This window comes from Artibeus jamaicensis, unplaced genomic scaffold (assembly GCF_021234435.1).
Source record: "Artibeus jamaicensis isolate MK-2021 breed Jamaican fruit bat unplaced genomic scaffold, CSHL_Jam_final contig_923, whole genome shotgun sequence".
NCBI lineage: Eukaryota > Metazoa > Chordata > Mammalia > Chiroptera > Phyllostomidae > Artibeus > Artibeus jamaicensis.
The window spans coordinates 6748199-6765865 of record NW_026522014.1 but is presented as its reverse complement, the minus strand read 5'-3'; the positions used below and the strand labels follow the sequence as shown (position 1 = coordinate 6765865).

Below are 17667 nucleotides of genomic sequence, written 5' to 3'. Positions count from 1 at the left end.
ACATTGGCTGCGGATTTTTTACTGCACCCATAGTCTACCCAAATCCATCTAGCACATGAATTCATGCAAAAGCATCTCAATAACTGCTCAACTGTTGATGCCGCCCATTGAAACTGCCTTCCCTAAATATCCACATCATCTCAAAAACCAAATTAAGTAAATACTGAAATAACTAAGTCGTCAGACTCAACATGGAGTAGAAAGGCTCCCTTGGCTCAAAGGCTCAAACGAAACCAACCGCGGGGAATGCGGAGCTGCCTTCTGTCCTGCAGACCCCGCCCCTCCTGTCACTCATTCTGCGACAACCGGTCAGGCCCGTCCAGTGTGCCAGGCCTGTGCCTTGTCATCTGCAAAATGAGGTGTTCACACGCCCCACTGAATGGTGTATGAGGAGAGACCCACGTCATCCAAACGTGCGCCCTCCGCCTTTCCACAGGCCAATTTCGGCTTCTCCTCCCCGCGTTAACCCCCGCTTCAGAGATGCTGAGAGGTCTGAAACTGAGATGCTATGAACCCACCATGGCAGTGGGTGAACCGACCATTGCCAGTGCTCCACGTGGCCCACGCTGAGCCACGCACTGTCCCGTGTGCTTGTGTGGTGACTCAGTCCTCACAACGCCCTTCCCAGGCAGGTGCTGTCCCCATCTCCATTTGAAGGAAACTGAGCTACAGAGTGGCGGACTAATCTGCCTGAGATCAGACTGCTGGTAGGAGATGGGCTGGATTTTTAATCTGAACCTTCTGACTGAGCAACCTGTGCCTTTAACCTCAGTACCAGGTCTGTGATGGCCACGTGACTCCCCAGGAGGCCTCTCCCTGGAGGCTTCCAGAGGAGCAGGACTGATAATGAACAGCGATCGTTATGGAGGAAGAATGTTGGCGTGGGGAGACAGGGCCCCTGTCAACCACAGGAGTTGGGGGGTGTTCCAAGGAGACTATTTGAAGTTGAGACTGTCTGCAATGTGATCGCCTGGGCTCACAGCCGCTTACACATTCACTCATAGGCACTGCGGCCCAGGGTCCCCATTGTCCTCACTCTCTGTGACGGCCAGGTGGGGCTGCGTCCTCAGGGTCAGTGTTGAGAAGGCTGAGGCGGAGACCCTGGCTGGGTAGCTCATTGATTAGAGTGTCACCCTGATGCATCAAGGAGGTGGGTTTGATCCCCAATCAAGGCACATACAAGAATCAAGCAATGAATGTGTAAATAAGTGGAACCACATGTGGATGTTTCTCTCCACAGCAACCTCAGGGCTCTCGCACAGGCTGCGCCTCACCCTCCCCTGCCACCCCCGCTCCACCCCTTCACTATGCCCCCTCCTCACCTCCTCATCCCCCGCTGTCTCCCCTCTTCTCTTTGACCTCCTGGGGAATAAAAAGGAAAGGGAATTTAGTAAGAGAACCTATATATCCCACCGCCATTTTGAGCCCTAGGAGAGCAAAACAAAGCAACTTATATTTAGGATCAAACTGTGCTGAAAATTTGAACAAGGAGTGAATGTTAGCTAGGATTTCTAAGTTCCTGCATGATAGGGGCTGGGGTTTCCTGTGTCGTGTAGTGATGAGGACACTGTCCTATCCTGGGGCCACTTGAAGGGGGTGGGAGGACAGCCAGCGAGCGGCTGCCTGAGGTGGAGACAGGCAGGTTGCTGGGCCTCGTGCCGCGTTCCTCCCCGTTCACCACCTCCACCCCAAAGGGAACTTAGTCACAGACACTGATGCTCACAGTAAATGCACCAGGACATCTTTTAGTTCAGAATTTTGCAAACAGAAGGCAGGAATCTGGTCCCAGATTCTCACGAACACACTGCCCCATGCTCCGTCCAGGTGCTCCTTTGTTTCGCCCAGTTCCAAGGTGCTGTTGCCATTGCAGGGGCAGAGGGGCTTCCATGTAAGACCCATTCGGTGTCAGGCTTCGGTCTCCCTCACATTCACCCTTCCTCGACCAGAGCCCCCCTCTTGCTGTTCCTGGCCTCGCCTGGCTCCAGGCAACTGGTAGTTCTGGGACTCACAGGGAAGCCTGGGGTATGTTTGAAGACAGTTTGAAGGCAGAGCAGTCACTCTCCTCATGAGCAAATGGAGTTGTTTGTTCTGTCCAAGGAGCAGCACTACCCAGGCCTGCTGAGGAGCGGCCATAGGTTTTGGACATCTGCAGGATCAGAGCGACCTCACCAGCCCGTACAAGGACCCCTGATGGCCACCCAGTGGGCCCTCATTTTATAGATGAGGCAGTCCAGGCATGCCAAGTTGTTGCAGTTTATTGTGTAAGGTCTCACCTGCTCTGCCCGGCTCACGAGGCCCTCCAGAACTGGCCCCGGTCTCCCTGCTGCCCACACCTGCACCCCATCCCCTGACATAGTGACATCGTTCTGCCCGAGAGCCCTGTATTATGTCAGCAGGCTGGGCTCCTGCCCTGTCGGGTTTCAGTGCGCCCAGCTCTCCCCACCACTGGGCCTGGACACATGCTTCCCCTCCCCCAGAGCACGCTGTCCACCCACACACCCATGGCGCTTGCTCAAAGGAGGCCCAACTTCTCGTGCATCGGTTTCCCCACTTCAGTGTGGTTTCACACAGGGAACCTCCTCTGACCCTGCGCCCCCACCCCCGCGGCTTGGCCATGGCAGTCAGCGTGAGGTGTTCCTGCTCTCCCCATTCCCGGCACACCCCAGCTTTAATCGTTCCCCTTCCCTCACCTCACTGTCAAGTTGGTTTCAGTTTCTGTCTCTTGCTTTAGGTTGTCATGGGCAGGGCTCCTGTTCGCATTGCTCGCCTTCACATTCTAGAACATAGCTCAGTGTCTGGAGTATAATAGATGCTTAAAGAGCAGGAGATGGATGGATGGATGGATGGATGGATGGATGGATGGATGGCAAGAAGGGAGGGAGAGAGCAACTGACACTGAACCACTGGATTAAAAGAAAGACAATCCTAAGGTCTGAACCTGAGGATGATACTGTCAAGGGCTGGTCCCGATAACTGCTGAGCCGTCCAAAACTCCAGATTCAGCTTAGATGTATTAAGGGCCGTCTCTCTAGCCTCTGTACCCCCTGGCTTCACTTCCAAGATCACACTTTACTCATGCAACAACCCAGTGAGGCAGGGATTTCATCCCCTTTGCAGGTGTGGGCACTGGGGCTCAGAGCCGGGAACTCTGGCCAGCAGCCTGGTGCCTGTCCATCACGACTGGGGTGTGGCCACCATCCCCTGCACCACCCACCCTGCCCCAGAACTCCCTGGCCCAACCTGGGCTTCTGCTGTCGGGCTGGTGAAGTTACATTCACAGTAAAGTGCTCCTCTGCATGGTGTTATTTTGGCTTTACTTGCAGCTCTAACTGGCCGCTGTTATTTCTGGCTGATTTCTATTTTCCCTTATGTAAGTAAAGGAGGCAGGATTGCTCCAGTAAAATTTTATGTGTGTTTTCTGCAAATGGGTAGCACAGTCGACGTACCAAAGGAACGGAGAGCTCAGGTAGTCATTTTGTTCACAGAGCACTCGGCACTGGCCACCCCCACCCTCCAGCACCTGCCTCCTGACTCAGTTACTCTGAGATGGAAGACGTCTTTCCAGCTGCACCTTCGTGTTAATGCCTCAGCCAACTAACACCAAGTAGAGAATTGACCGCGATGACAGGAATGTTAGCCACACTAAGTTCTCTTTAAATGGAATTTTTTTTCCCGACGGAAACTGGGACATTTGAAATCTGGCTTAGCATTCTGTCCATAATTACCTGCATTGCCCCTAAATAAGTCCCAAAGTGATATGATCCAGGGTGAAATTGCAGCTGAGCTCAGATATAGCTGGTGTCACGGGAGTGGCTGCCCCCCCTGCAGGCACACGTAGTCAGGCTGTTAGAGGGATGCTCGCAGCTGTCCTGAGCGGAGAGCGGGACCGGGCCAGCTGGCTGCTGTTTCTGCTTCACACCACAGGACATGAGGCCAGTGATGCCCATGTCTTTGTGAAAACTCTGGGGCAGACTGTCCCCATCTTCTTAGTCCCCAAAGAGGGGTGCTTTGGGGCTCTCCCCGCTTTGGTATCCTCTGCTGTCACCTGTGTGGCTCCTGAGGTGAGCAAAGTGCAAAAACTCTCAGTTTTGCAAAGGAACCCAGTTAGAAGACATGTCATGTCTTTTAGAAGGAATCTGCCATTACAGTCCTTTAAATGATAGGCTTGAAAATGGGAGTTGTCTTTCTGGCACTTTTACAATGAGGACTTGATATAGAGACATTCTATTCAGGTGTTACTTTTTGGGAACATGCCCATCACACAAAGCAAGAGGAGCTCCTTGTGGACCTGCCTCCTTTGGAAACATCTTCTGTTTTATGCTTTGAATCTGCCTCTTCCTTCCAGTGTTCTCTGTGGCCACTTCTTAAAAAATGAATGCAGCGCATATTTTTCAAATGGGAGGAACTTTCTTGTGTTCCCACCACATCGGGTAGCACCCAGAAAGCAGGGAGGGAAACTGCCACGCCTCTCCCCGGCTCTTCTCTGAGTTAGTCCAGCTTCCCTCTGGAAGCATGGGCCTCCCCAGACTCGGTCAGAGAGCTTGACAAGGTCAAAGAGCTTCAAGCTGGAAGAGCTCGGGTGGAAGGAGGCGGGGTTCTGCAGTGGACCCCCTTGTTTCCTAGGATGGCCTGTCTCCTCGTCCCAGCTCTGGCTTTAGCCAAGATGGCCCTGATTCTGAAGGAGGTGGAGCCCATCTATGTTGCCTCCCAAGCTTGCACGTGCTTAACCACCGTTGAAGGGCTGTTGAAACAGTTCCCTGGGCTCCGCTCCCAGGGATTCCGATTCAAGGAGGTCAGCGTTGGCCCCCGTGCACTTGTCCCACCAGCGCCCAGGCAGTGGGTGGCTCCCGCGCTGGTGAGACCGCTGCTCTGGGAGGCCGAGGAGCGGCCAGCCGGCTGCAGGGCTCTGCCGAGCACAAGCAGGCCTTGCTACCCTCAGCCTCTGGGAGGGGGCTGTAGGGACAAAGGTACAGTCCACTGTTCGGCTCTCGCTCTTTCAGCTTTACACGGCACACAACGGAACCACAGTTTTAACTGCCCCCATTTACCACTGCTCGATGCGATTTGGGCCCAGAAACAAGGTGCTCACAGGCCAACTTCCTAGGAGCCAGGGAGCTTGTGTTACTCCTGGACCACACTAAATCGTGCTTGTTTTAAAAACCTGCTTCATTGCACTGTAATTTACATGCCATAAAGCTCACCCATTAGGAGAGGACAGTTTGATGGATTTCTGGTACATTTATATTATGCAGCTGTCACCAGAACCCAGTGTTAGAACATTTCCATCATCCCAGAAAGTTCCCTCAGAATCTGGTGCTGTTGGTTGTTTATGAAGTATGTGAACTACACACTCAAGTACCTTTAATGAATGGCAGTACTTTTTAAAACTTCATATATGTTTTCATTGTTTGAGTGCCAGTAAGTAGGCCACAGGCCCCGTTTCATGGGTCACCCGTTAGTCTTCATAGAGAAGCCCGTATGCCACTTGCCCAAAGGGGAACGGTTCATCCAGCGAGGATTTCTGCATCCACCGTGCCGAGCATTGCTCTGCCATCTCTTAACGCGTCGTAAGTGTGTTTTTCACGGATTGAAATAGTTATTCAATAGTGTATCTTAACCCAACACCCATCGTGCGTGAGGCATTGCGCTGAAGGATATAAAGGTGGACAGTCTCTGCCTTCGAGGGGCTCATGACTCTGGGAGCTGGGGCGGCAATGCGCACGGACAAATGTGGCCTGATTCCATACACAAGTCCCTGGTTCGAATGGCAGCACAGGTGCACAGCATTAAATCGTTATCATTTTCGGAACATGCACTGAGCGGCTCTCTTGCCGCAGAACTGTTTTCACCGCCGTGCACACCTGATGCCCTACGAGGGCCTTCTCAGGAACCAAAGCTTCTCTGCCGAAAACACGGTGGCCAGAGCATCCCAGCAGAAGGACCCGGTGTGAGCCGTGATGGACCCCGCGGTGGCGAGTCCCGGTCAGAGTCAATGATGGACCCGGAATGCAGTAGGGGTTGCGAAGCAGACTAAACAAATGATTTCTTGTCTCTGAGAAGATAGGACTTTCACATATAAACTTAAAGCACATGTCCCAAGAAGCTTCACCTGGTGAAGTTCCAGGACGGCTGCACACCTCTTAGTCCTGACCGGCAGGCAGAGCACAAGGGACATTGTGGGATGTCGGGCTGTACAGGCTAAACGCCGTTGCAAGGGACCGCCACCAAAGGGACGGGGCTTTCTTTCCTCGTATATAGGGACTGGGCTGCCATGCATTTATCTGCGTTAACCAGGTTTCCCAAATTAGCTGTGTGGAAAACAAATGAATTGGATCATACTGGGCGTAGAGAAGACTGTGGTTTGCTAGTCTCAGGACTACATTTAATGGTGTTCACCTTTTTTTACATGTTTTCTGTTCGTGACAGACAAACATTTGATTTCCTTGGAAGGCTGCTGATAATCTTTGGTGCGACCGTGAAATGATGTTACTTGAGAAGAAAAATGGGCTTAAAGCTACAGGCAAAAATGTTTTTAACCTCAGCAATTTCTCATTTGTGTTTCAAAATCCAGCCCTTCCCCTAGTTTTCCATCCTTTTGACCTGGGCATGGCCATCTCTGTCTGATCTCCCCAGAGAAGGTCGGTCTCGTCACACCGCCCTCTTCCCCGTCCTGGGAGGCCACCGTGGTGGAGAGCCACGGCTGTGCCGGCCACAGGAGTGAGATGGGGCTGCTCTTCCCTCCATCTAACGACCTCTGGTTTTGAACATTAGGCTGGTCAGAGAGAAATGTTTGTCCTCTTACACCACGGCCTGCACCAAAGGCACACCGTCCAAATGACCACAGCCCCGTAGTGAAAGGTAATACAGTATTTTATGCTGCTGAAATGACCGCCACCTTCCTTCCCCCTGACCTAACACAATTTTCCATCTTTACCGATTTCCCTGGTAGCATCTGCTACTAGGGTGGAGCATTTCACATGATCCTAGATAGTACATTCTGACTTTTTCTCCTGGCTTTTACTGTCCTAATTCGATAAAGTAAATTCCCTTTATCGAATCTACTGAGAAGGAATCAAATGTCTGCTTCCCTGTGACTGGTTGCTCCCCAAGGTTGGGTAGAAACAGCAAGATAGGAAAGGCCACGGAGCTGTGCTACCTTTAGCTGAAGTGCTTCTCAGACAGAGTCAGACAGGGTTCCTAGTTGTCCAGAGAGGGCCTTTCAAGCTCTTGAGATCTGTTCTCTTTTGAAAGAAGCCCCAGAGCACATCCACTCAACTGGGGATCTCTTGCCTGTGATTGCAGCTGCCCCTCTTCCGTGGGTCATCCCCCTCTCTCTGGGCTGACCACACAGAGTTAAAGGAAGTGGCTGGGATCACGAGAAACCTTTCCCACGATGTGCCTTTACGTGTTGTGCAGAGTTGTGCCTGGTTTTCCCCCCAGCAGAGGAGGCCTGGGGAACGTGGGGGCTCCCCTGCAGGGCAACACCCACTCTCCAAGGGCCTTCTGAGGCCTTTTCAGGGGTTAGGAGGAAGGGGAAGTGAGTGTGTAGTGTGTTTGCACTGGAGCTGTCTTTAAGATGTGTTGATATTCTCTATCAAGCATAGACTAATCCTCCTAAATCAGTCTTGCTGCATATGTACAGTTTCTTCATGTGACCTCCTATGTGGCTAAAGAAAGTTACTCCTTTTTTTTTTCCTTTGGTTATTCCCCACCCCCAACCAAACTATACTGAGATGCCTCAAGTCTTGCTTTACCATAATCAAAATAACTCGGCTTATCAGACCAAGTGCCTTGGGGGCTAAACTGTACATGGAATTCAATTAATGTTACACAGTAATTACTTGCATATTACTAACTAGCCTTGCTTACAGTGGTTCTAGCTCTATAGTAGATGCATTGATTATCTCATTGAAGAGTAATATACCTTGAAGGGATCAGTGAAAGAGCATTCATGAGTGACCCATGGACAGGGACAATGGTGGGGGGGATTGACTGTGGGAGTGGGGGGTGGGCCGGGTGGAGGGAGCAAAGGGGGAAAAACTGGGACAACCCTAAAGCATGAACAATAAAATATTTAAGTTTAAAAAGTTAGATGTTGCCATCACAGGGTGGCTCAGTTGGTTGGAACATCGTCCCATGCACTAAAACTTTGCAGGTTCAAATCCCAGTCAGGGCACATACCTAGGTTGTGGGTTTGATCCCCTGTCAGAGCACATAGGAGCCAGAGAGGCAACCAGTGGATGCGTCTCTTTCTTCTCTAAAATCAGTATGCAAATCCTCAAGTGAGGATTAAAAAAATAAAAGTAATATGCCTACCAGAGATTTGAAAGAAAAAAAAAGACAGGGACTCAGAAGTGTAACATGATCGGTGTACTGCCAACAGTGAGGCGCCATTTCAGTGAAAAGATGGAGAAGGTCCTGCTTTGGCGGCACGGTCCCGTCCATCCTCCGCCATCACCGTAGCAGAACCACGTCAACAACTGTCTCACCCATGTTTTCTGAGACTCCGTGTAGCCAGATGGCAAGCACATTCCTAGCTGCTCTTAGCTAGAAGGATAACCTGTCAAAGAGACATTTTCTTGGTGCTTTTGATACTCCCGCCTGTTGGAGAAGGGAAAAAAGCCTGGGTCACCCAAGCCAATGAACTTAGATTCTCATGTGGAACGGTTTAGATAAAGAAGAGCCCCCGACTTATTTAGAAATCGCTTGCATCAGGCACTCTTTTGAAAATGCTCTCCTCCTCTGGGCAACAATTTGGCTCTGTAATTGGGGTGTTCAGGATGCAACACCGGCAGTCCGGTGCAAGCAGCTGAAGGAGTGTGAGGACGATTTGGAGCCAGTGGGAGAAGGGGAGGCGTGTCGAGGGCTCCTTCCGCTGCCTGATGGGAGAGGGCTGAGGAAGGCAGGAGGCAGTGACCCTGAGCTCCCAGGGCTGGGCTCCAGCCCCCTTCTGGGCCTGTACCTTTGAAGCCCTAAAGAGTGTCTTCTCGTGGCCCAGCAGACTGGGAAAGGTTGCCTCAGTGGACACTGGAAGGCCCATTGCTTCCTCAGCCATGCAGTCAGATCTCTGAAATAACTGTGGTTCCTCCTGCTTGTGGTGGAGTGGCAGGGTGTGAGGTCTGGGGCAACTCCGTGGGCTATGGACACCCCAGGGGTGGGGGGGAAGGTGGGGTTTGACACAAGAGCTCCGTCTTTCCTGAATTTTACAGCGTGGTTGAGAAATGTTATTCGGCCAGCAAGCAGAGGGACCTGGAATTCCCTAACTGGTTTTACTGATCTTGGAGAGGGGCAGGTAGTGTAGAAAGAAAAACATCACTGTGTTGTTCCATTCATGTACGCATTCATTTGTTGCTTCTCGTATGTGCCCTGACCGGGGATCGATCCTGGAACTCCAGTGCATCAGGACAACACCCTGAGCTATGTGGCCAGGGCCGACTGGTTTTAGAGTTGAAGCGCAGTGGCCTTTGTCTGATCTGAGCATCCGCCCTTCTCAGGATGAGCCTGGGCCCCCCCAGGCAGCACAGTGGAGGTGGGCGCCTGGAGGCGGCTGAGCTGATGCTTCCTCTTCTCTCCCCAGAGCCCGCCAAGGCTGCCTCGGACCTGACTGCCTGGTTCAGCCTCTTCGCTGACCTCGACCCGCTATCAAATCCCGACGCGGTGGGAAAAACCGATAAAGAACACGAGTTGCTCAATGCCTGAGTCTGCGGGCTCCCTCCCAGAGCCCACACGCTGCTCCTCCGAGACACACCTGGGGGCTGATGGAAGGGTGATGCAATCAGTATGCTGTTTTACTATTTACGTGCCATTTTAATAAAACGAACGGGTCAGAGGCCCTGTTTATATTGGTATAATTATTTACTCTTATTTGGTATAAAGGGATTTAGTGTATTCTCTCTGTGGATCTAACAATACAGGATTGTTGAGGGGTGGTTTCCAGGCTGGCCGTTCTGCCAAAATCCACCTCGTGGCTGCTGATGTGTCACTGGGCTACTGTGGGATCCAAGTTCAAATCGTTAACCTACTTTGTGTTAGGTTTAAACAATGTGCCTGCAGCCTCACGGGCAGCGGAGGCCGGCGAAGCTGCAATGCCTCCTCTTGTACCCTCTGCCTCTGTCCCCAGTGGAAGGAGGCTGCAGGGAGGACCCCTCAGCCCGCCAACCACCTTCCAGCAAGCTCTGGACAAAGCCCCGGCCAACCAGAGACACTGTGCTCAGCCCTTTCCCAGTGGCCATGGGCGCAGGAGCTGAGCTGGTCTCCACTTGCATGAACCTGTCTATGAAAAGCGGATCCCAGTGTCAAAAGCATGTATTTCTGGAGTCCCTTGTGACAGTAACTGTTTTTTTTTTTTTAATTAAAAGGAAAAGATATTCGACATGCAAAGTCAAGTTAATAAATGTGTTGTGGGGACACAGTGGGGAGGCGCTGTGGGGGCAGTAGGGACTGGAGAGGGACCAAGGAGGACAGGTCACACATGCTTGGAGCCGCGGACGGGACCCCAGGCATCCCCCAGGCACGGCAGCCGGGAAGGAGGACCTGGACTTTGGTTGGCTCTGGCACGGGTGGGAGGAACAGTTCTGCAGGTGGGAACCCCAGTGGCTTAGACAGCCCGCAGTGGCGGAAACCCCAGACAGAGCTGGTGCCTCTCCTCCGGGCCCCTGTCCCCAGCGGCGTACTAGATGAGAGCACATCCGCAGAAACCTGTACACAGCCCTTTCGATGAGCCTGCTGCCCTGAGTGACGGTAGAACTGATGCTTAGCCAGGAAATGGCCCCACACGCTCCGCTAGGCCAGGGAGGCCTCTCCTGCTCTCCTGCGGCCCCAGTTCCCAGCTCTGAAAGGGTCTCCCCCAAACCCACGGGAACGCTGGGCTCCCCTGGCTGCCAGTGGTGTGCCCCATGGAAGGGCCCAGCCCCAGGAGTGGCCACTGTCCTGTACAAGAAGCCTGGGGACAGGAGACAGAGACGGCGGAAGGCGGTCTCCTTTTCCACAGGGGAAGAAGCCAGTCGGTGAAACTGGGCCGGGGCTCGGTGTGAAGTGGCGGGTGTGGCTCTGCCCCTTCCTGGCCTGCAGAGGCCGTCCCAGGAGTCTCATCCGTTTAGCAGTTCCTCAGCCAGGTGTTCTCAACCTTCCCTCACAGGCGCGGAGAGCTCGCTGTACCCTGAACCTCTCTCTCGTCTTCGGGCCTGTGCATTTGCTGCCGACTCCACCCAGGACACCCTCGGCCACCCTCACGGCCCTTCCCACCCCCAGGCTCCTACTCCTCAGGTCTCACCTCCTCCACAGGGACTTCTCCAGGTGTAATCCGTGGTCTTCCTTGGAGGAACCGCCCCTCAGCTCTCCCCGGCAACTCCCCTCCTGCCCTTCTCCAGGCTCCTGATTAGCGCAAGCCTGGCACGCTGTCTGGCCGCCCAAGGCCCTGCAGTACGCCTCTTCCTTTACTCCCTCGTGTTGCAACCGCAAAGGACGGGGTCCCTGTTTGCCCCAGTCTCCTCCGTCTCTCGGTTCTCTGCACTCCGGAGTCACCTGGTACGCACGGGATTAACGACTGCTGCCCCGTGTGGAATGCAGATTAAGGACTCCTAGTTCCACCCAGGGTCACAATTGTTTGCAGCCGCAGTATAATATGGATCCGGAGGGGCTGACTCCCGGCTGAAGGCCCAGGGAGCTCGGTGGGGGGAGGGAGGGGCAAGGGCACGTGGTGTTTTCCCAGGTTGGATGGATCCCTTTAACTCCTAACAGGCTGCTTGTTAAAACGGACCTGTGAGTAAGGGGAGCAGAGAATGGTGGTCGCTGGAGAGCCTTCGCAACACTAGAAGGAAAGGATCGCTCATGGAAGGCATTTTCTCCTTGAATTTTCTTTACATTTTTGTTAAATAAAAAAAAAAGTTCAATTCCCTTTCCCATCTGCAGTCCACTTGGCCAGGCCCTTGATCCCTCATGATGGGCGTGTTTTGATCCAGGCTCGCACAAAGCCCTTCGGCCACCTCTCCTGTTTAAGGAGAAGCAGCTGCGGCCTGATTCTCTTCAAAGCAGGCTGTGTGCCAGCTGGGCCGGGGGGCTTCTCCAGGGGGCCCACCTCAGGGCGCCTCCTCAGCAGAGAAGAGCACCCATCTCTGGCACAAAGAAGAAAAAGGTGCCCCACCCTCATCACGCCCAGTCTCAGGGCTCCTTCATGTTCATTCCCCATCCTGAGGCCCCTCTGACCCCCACTTGCAGTGGTGCCCTCAGGCAAGTTCAGAGAGCACCTGCCCCCTGGAGCCTTCACTGCCGTTGTAGGTGGTCTGCAAGCCCCCCACCCCCACCCGGTCGCTCCTCCTCCCTCTGCCCCACCGATAGATGAAGTATCTTACAATTCAAGGGATGGTGCCAGAAATATTTCTATCTCCTCCTTTCTTACTGTTTTTCCCCAGCTGGCATGGGCTTCGGTGCACATTATAGATTCATTGCCTTCAAAATGTAATTTTAGAAATGTCAAGTTGATTTTGAGTTCTGGGAGAGTGAGAAAAACATCCGTCAGCCTTCAGAATTAGAAATGCACCAATGTAGAAAGAACCAGCACTTTTTGACAGAGGTTTATGCCCAAGAAAATGTGATCTGCTCAGAGTTGGCAGCCCCGGGAACCCTGAGTTGCCAGGGGGGGATGTAGGTGGGGCTCACCCATCAATCCAGTCTTGCCGCTGGGTGTGGGGGCCAGGCCTGAGCCCCCCCGAGGTGCCATGGGAGGCTGCCTGGCCATCTGGGTCAGTGGTAGCAGAGCTCTCCGGCCTTCTGCTCATCCTTCAGTTCCAAGAGCCACTAATTGAACTCCTTGCTTTTCTTTCTCAGAGACCAGTGCAGAAAACTCTCCCCAGGGGCCAACCCTGGCAATGGCTCAGGGCTAACTATTAGCACTACTGATTTTGCCAGGATATCAAAGTCGCATCTGTCTTTGTGGTCAACTAGTGCCCTCCAGACAGCCGTGGCAATTCATCCTCCGCTTTGATATAAACCGGCTCCCCAGCCCAGCGACCGGCACCACTCACAGAGCAGTCCTGTAGGTCTCTTCAGCTTGGTGCCAAGCTGAGATGATTGGCCGTGGCTGCCAAGAATTCTGCACTGAGAAGGATTCTGAAAAATGACTGATGTTTGTAATGGGTGTGGGGCAGGGAGTGGTAGAAGTAACATTATATATTTCCTAATGCTGCATTAGACCTTGTCCTTCATGTCCCTCTTCTTCTTCCCCCTCCTTCCCTCCTCCTGCACCCCTTCCCCACTCCCTCCCTCCTCCCCTCCCCTTTTCCTCCTCTTCCTCCTCCTTCTTTTTTCTTCTTCTTCTCATCCTCCTCTTTCTCCTCTTACTCTTCCTCCTCCTCCTTCTTCATCAAATGTAATTAGGATCCTGGAACCCTGAACAAGGGGCAAGTACAGATAAGAAAAGCAGAAAGTTCAAAGAACATGTCATTACTGAAATCTAATAAAACTCAACCTCATTTGAACACCACCAACAAAAAAGGGGGTGTATTTATTTGCCCAGGTAACTAAAACGTATGCTTCAGGAACAGCTAGATCTAGGGGCTTGGGTAATATTCTCACCAGTTGTCCCCTCTTCCGGTCCCAGCACAGAATCCCTCTGTGATGGTTTCACTCCAAGAGGCTTCTCGTAAAAAGCAGAAAGGATCTGCATCTCCAGGCAAAGTTTTGGAATTGAGCCTACACTGGGTCCTGGGTCCAATCTTCAGTCAGCTACCGGGAGGGAACTGGGTGGGGGATCAGGCTTCTCATGTGCTTATGCCTGAAGCCTGTTCCTCAAGGACTGAGAACGGAGAAATGATAGTTACTCCAGGGAAAACTGGGGTGCTGTTACTAGAAAAAGAGGGAGTGGATCCTGGGCAGGAAAAGGTGATAGAGGAACATCGGTCAGTCGTTTCTCCTATGCCCCCTGACCGGGGATTGGACTGAAACCTAGGTGTATGCCCTGCCTGGGAATAGTACCTGCAACATTTTGGTATACAGGCTGACTCCCCAACCAATTGAATCACCTGGCCAGGGCCTCCTCTCTTTATTTTTAGGCCCAATGTACTCTTCGGGAATAGAATTTAGGGCAGTGGTTAAGAGTTTGGGTTCTGCAGCTGGACAAATCCGTGGTCAAGCCAAGGCTCCACCAGCCATAAGCCATAGGCCCTCTCTGAGCTTTAATGTTCTCATCCATCCACTGCAGACAGCAGCAAGCCCAACTCACGGAGTCGCTACGGGGACGGACTTAACACCGTGCTCGCAAGCTGCAGCATGAGGGGGTGAGCTGGCCTCGCGGACAGCCGCTCACTTGGTAAGTGCTGCGGAAGGAAGAGTGTGAGGCTTCTCCTTCCTCACACCCTCCCAGAAGCCTGTCCGAGCCCCATCTTTTCTCCCCATGGTTTGTTAACTCTTTCCTAATCATCATGGGAATGGAGGAACATAGGATGAATGCGTTGCTCCTGATTTTTCCATAAAGTTGGGCAGAATATTGTGCTGAACCTAGAAGTGAAGTGGGGTCTCTGCCACACAAAGGGGACATACTCCAGACTTGCTATGCTGAAAGACATTTTTTAAATGAACCACTAGCCAGAACACGGGTCAAAAAAAGCTGGGCTACAGAGCACCTGGAACTCAGACATTGTTGTTGGGAAAGCACAGTGGAAAAGTCATTCTCAAGAGCGGTTTGGCAGTTTCACAGAAAGTTAAACACACACTTACCGTACGACCCAGCAATCCCACACCTAGGAACTCGCTCTGGAGGGGAAAAAATTTACATCCACACTAAAGCTTGGACGTGGATATTTAGAGCAGCTTCATTCATAATCTCCCCAAACTGGAAACAACCTAAACATCCTTCACCTCATGAATAAATGAACCACGGCACCCACACGCGTGGGGACCTCGCTCAGCAGTGAGCAGGAATGAGCCAGGGTCCCTGCCACAACGTGGTCACCCACACTGGTGTCACGTACTCCCCAACGTGATCTCATAGGAAGGGAACTTCATCTCTGCAGTATTCTTTCCCAAAATTCATAGCCCCGGCTAGTCATAGGAAAAATATCAAACTCTAACTGAGGGACATTCTTCAATATATTCGACCACTACCCTTCAAAAGTGCCATCACCATGCAAGACAAGAAAAGAATGATCACAGATGTGGGAAAATTAAGGAGACAGGGCACCCAAATGCCACATGGAATCTGGGACTGGATCCTGCAACAAGAACAGAACATTGGTGGAAAAATGAATGAAACCCAAATGAAGTCTACAGTGTAGCTGACAGTATCATACTGATGTCAGTTTCCTCACTTTGATACTCTCATAAGATGTTATCGGGAAGTTGGATAAGGAATTTTGTACTATCTTTGCAACTTTTGTGTCAATCTACAGGCATTCTAAATTTTTTTTTAAGTTTTTTGTTTTAAAGGCTATATGCTGGCCCTGGCTGGCGTAGCTCAGTGTATTGAGCACAGGTTTGGGAACCAAAGAATCATGGTTCGATTCCCAATCAGGGCATATGCCTGGGTTGCAGGCCAGCTCCCAGTGGGAGACATGTGAGAGGCAACCATACATTGATGTTTCTCTCCCTCTCTCCTTCCCTTCCCCTCTAAAGATAAATAAACATTTTTTTAAAAGGCTACATGCTGTGTGATGAAAGGCAAATCTAAAGGACAGGTACAGATCAGTGCTTCCAGGGACTGAATTTGGGGCAGGACTTGACTCCAAAGGGGCCTGAGAAAACTCGGGGGGGGGTGGGGGTGGGGTGGGATGCTTCTATAAATTCTGTTTGTGGTTACCCAACTGTTGCATTTCTCAAAATCCATAGAACCATGCCCTAAAGAGGATGAATTTCACTAGATGCCTCAACAAGTATGGCTTTAGAGAAAGGAAAGAAGAAGTTGGATTCTGGGTCCTCCCCAAAGGGACAAGGCACTGCAGGGGTGGAGAGCCCCTGCGCCATCCGGGGAAGCAGAGAGGCTGGGCTGCGGGTGCGGGGGGCTGGCAGGCATGTGGCTCCCGAGAAGACTCTGTTCACGGTGGTGTTTGCGCGGATGTCTCCGGCACCCACCCACCTGTGGGGAAGCAGGACAGGCCAGATTATGCCCCTGAAGCGGTGGTCACCACCCCATCTCAGTGACTTATAACAGGAAGTTTTCTTCCTTTCTCACTAATGCTCTCTTTCCAAAGCGGTTCAGGGAGGCTCAGCCCCACACACCCTCAGGGATTCATGCTAACAAAGCATCCTCAGCTTATGGTGGATCTCATGACCCAGGGCCTCTCAGTCCCTGCAGCAAGAAAGGGTAGCACTGGAGTGGCGCCCATTGGCTGAGCTGTGCTTCATTCAAGGAATGGCACAGAGCCCATTGGCCAGAAATGGTCACATGCCTGACTGCAAGTGACTGGGAGGTGGGACAAGGGTAGACAGAGTATTTCCTGAGTACTGCTGGGTCTGCTTTACCAAACGCCTAGGTCTTTAAAGTTGACTTTGAAGACCTTGTATCAACATTTAGCAGAAACAGAAAGAGACATGCATGTGGATAACAGACTGGTGGTTGCCAGAGGAGAGGGGCATTGGGGGCTGGGTGAAAAAGTGAAGGGATTGAGAAATACAGGCTGGCGGTTACAAAACAGTCACAAGGAGGTAAGTACAGCATAGCAAATACCGTCGATAATATTGTAATGATTAGGTACTGTGCCAGGTGAGTACTGGAAATACTGGGGGAAGTCAATTTGTAATGTAAGTGACTGTCTAACCACTGTGCTGTGCACCTGAAACCAACTGAATGTAAACTAACTGAATGAATGAATGAATGAATAAAGCAAAATCTAGTCTGTTCGAAGAAAAGAATAAAATGTATGTTAAAGAAGGGAGTTTTATTTTTAGTAGAAAACAATCTTGTAATATTGGTAGTTCGGCCTTCCTGCAGGAGATTGGAAAAGTCCTACGTAAAGGTGCTGATACAAGTGGACATTCAAACTGCCTCTCACACCACTGTCCCCTTCTAAGCTGTTCTGGCTCCCATTTTGCTGGCAGAGACACAGTCTCAGGCTAGTAAGTCACACTCTGGGCCCCAGGACCAGCTGGTCTCAGCTGGAAGCCAAGGCGGTAATCCTGGCAGAGTTAACTTTCCACCCAAAGAAGAGTCATGAGTGCATCACCTTCTCCCTCCTTTCGTTCTCAATGGGCAGTGATATGAAACAATATGTTTCCCACCATCAGAATGAAGGAAAGCAATGCACAGGTACTGTAAATCCATGAGGGCCTGGAGAGTGACCCAGTCTGAGCACGCAGAAGCCGAGAGGACACGCGGAGGCCGAGGGGAGATGGCTGGCGGTGGCCCGCCCGTGGGCATGGCCGAGTTGCTGGGCCAGCCTGAGTATCGCTGTGCTGCTGCTCATCTAAATGTTGTCCTTTGCGCCTCATTGTATTGTCCTCTGAAAACAGGATCTTCAGTTGCCTTAAAAAAAAAGATTTTTTAAATTTATTTTTAGAGAGGGGAAGGGAGGGAGAAAGAGAGGGAGAGAAACATTAATGTGTGGTTGCCTCTTACACGCCCCCTACTGGGGACCTGACCAGAAACCTTGGCAAGAGCCCTGCCTGGGAATTGAACCAGTGACCCTTTGGTTCTCAGGCCAGCGCTCAACTCACAGAGCCACACCAGCCCGAGGGGAT

General features: G+C 51.9%; 1 protein-coding gene across 6 annotated transcripts in view; it reads left to right on the top strand.

Annotated features, from left to right (window-relative positions):
* ICA1 (islet cell autoantigen 1) overlaps positions 1-9851 on the top strand; it is a 137569-nt gene extending 127718 nt beyond the window's left edge. For all 6 annotated transcript variants that reach the window (XM_037158874.2, XM_037158872.2, XM_037158873.2 and 3 more), the window contains one exon: positions 9578-9851. In XM_037158874.2, coding sequence (XP_037014769.1) covers positions 9578-9699 — 122 coding nt within the window. In that variant the 3' untranslated portion in view covers positions 9700-9851. The remainder of the gene's footprint in view (positions 1-9577) is intronic.
* The last annotated feature ends 7816 nt before the right edge of the window (positions 9852-17667 follow it).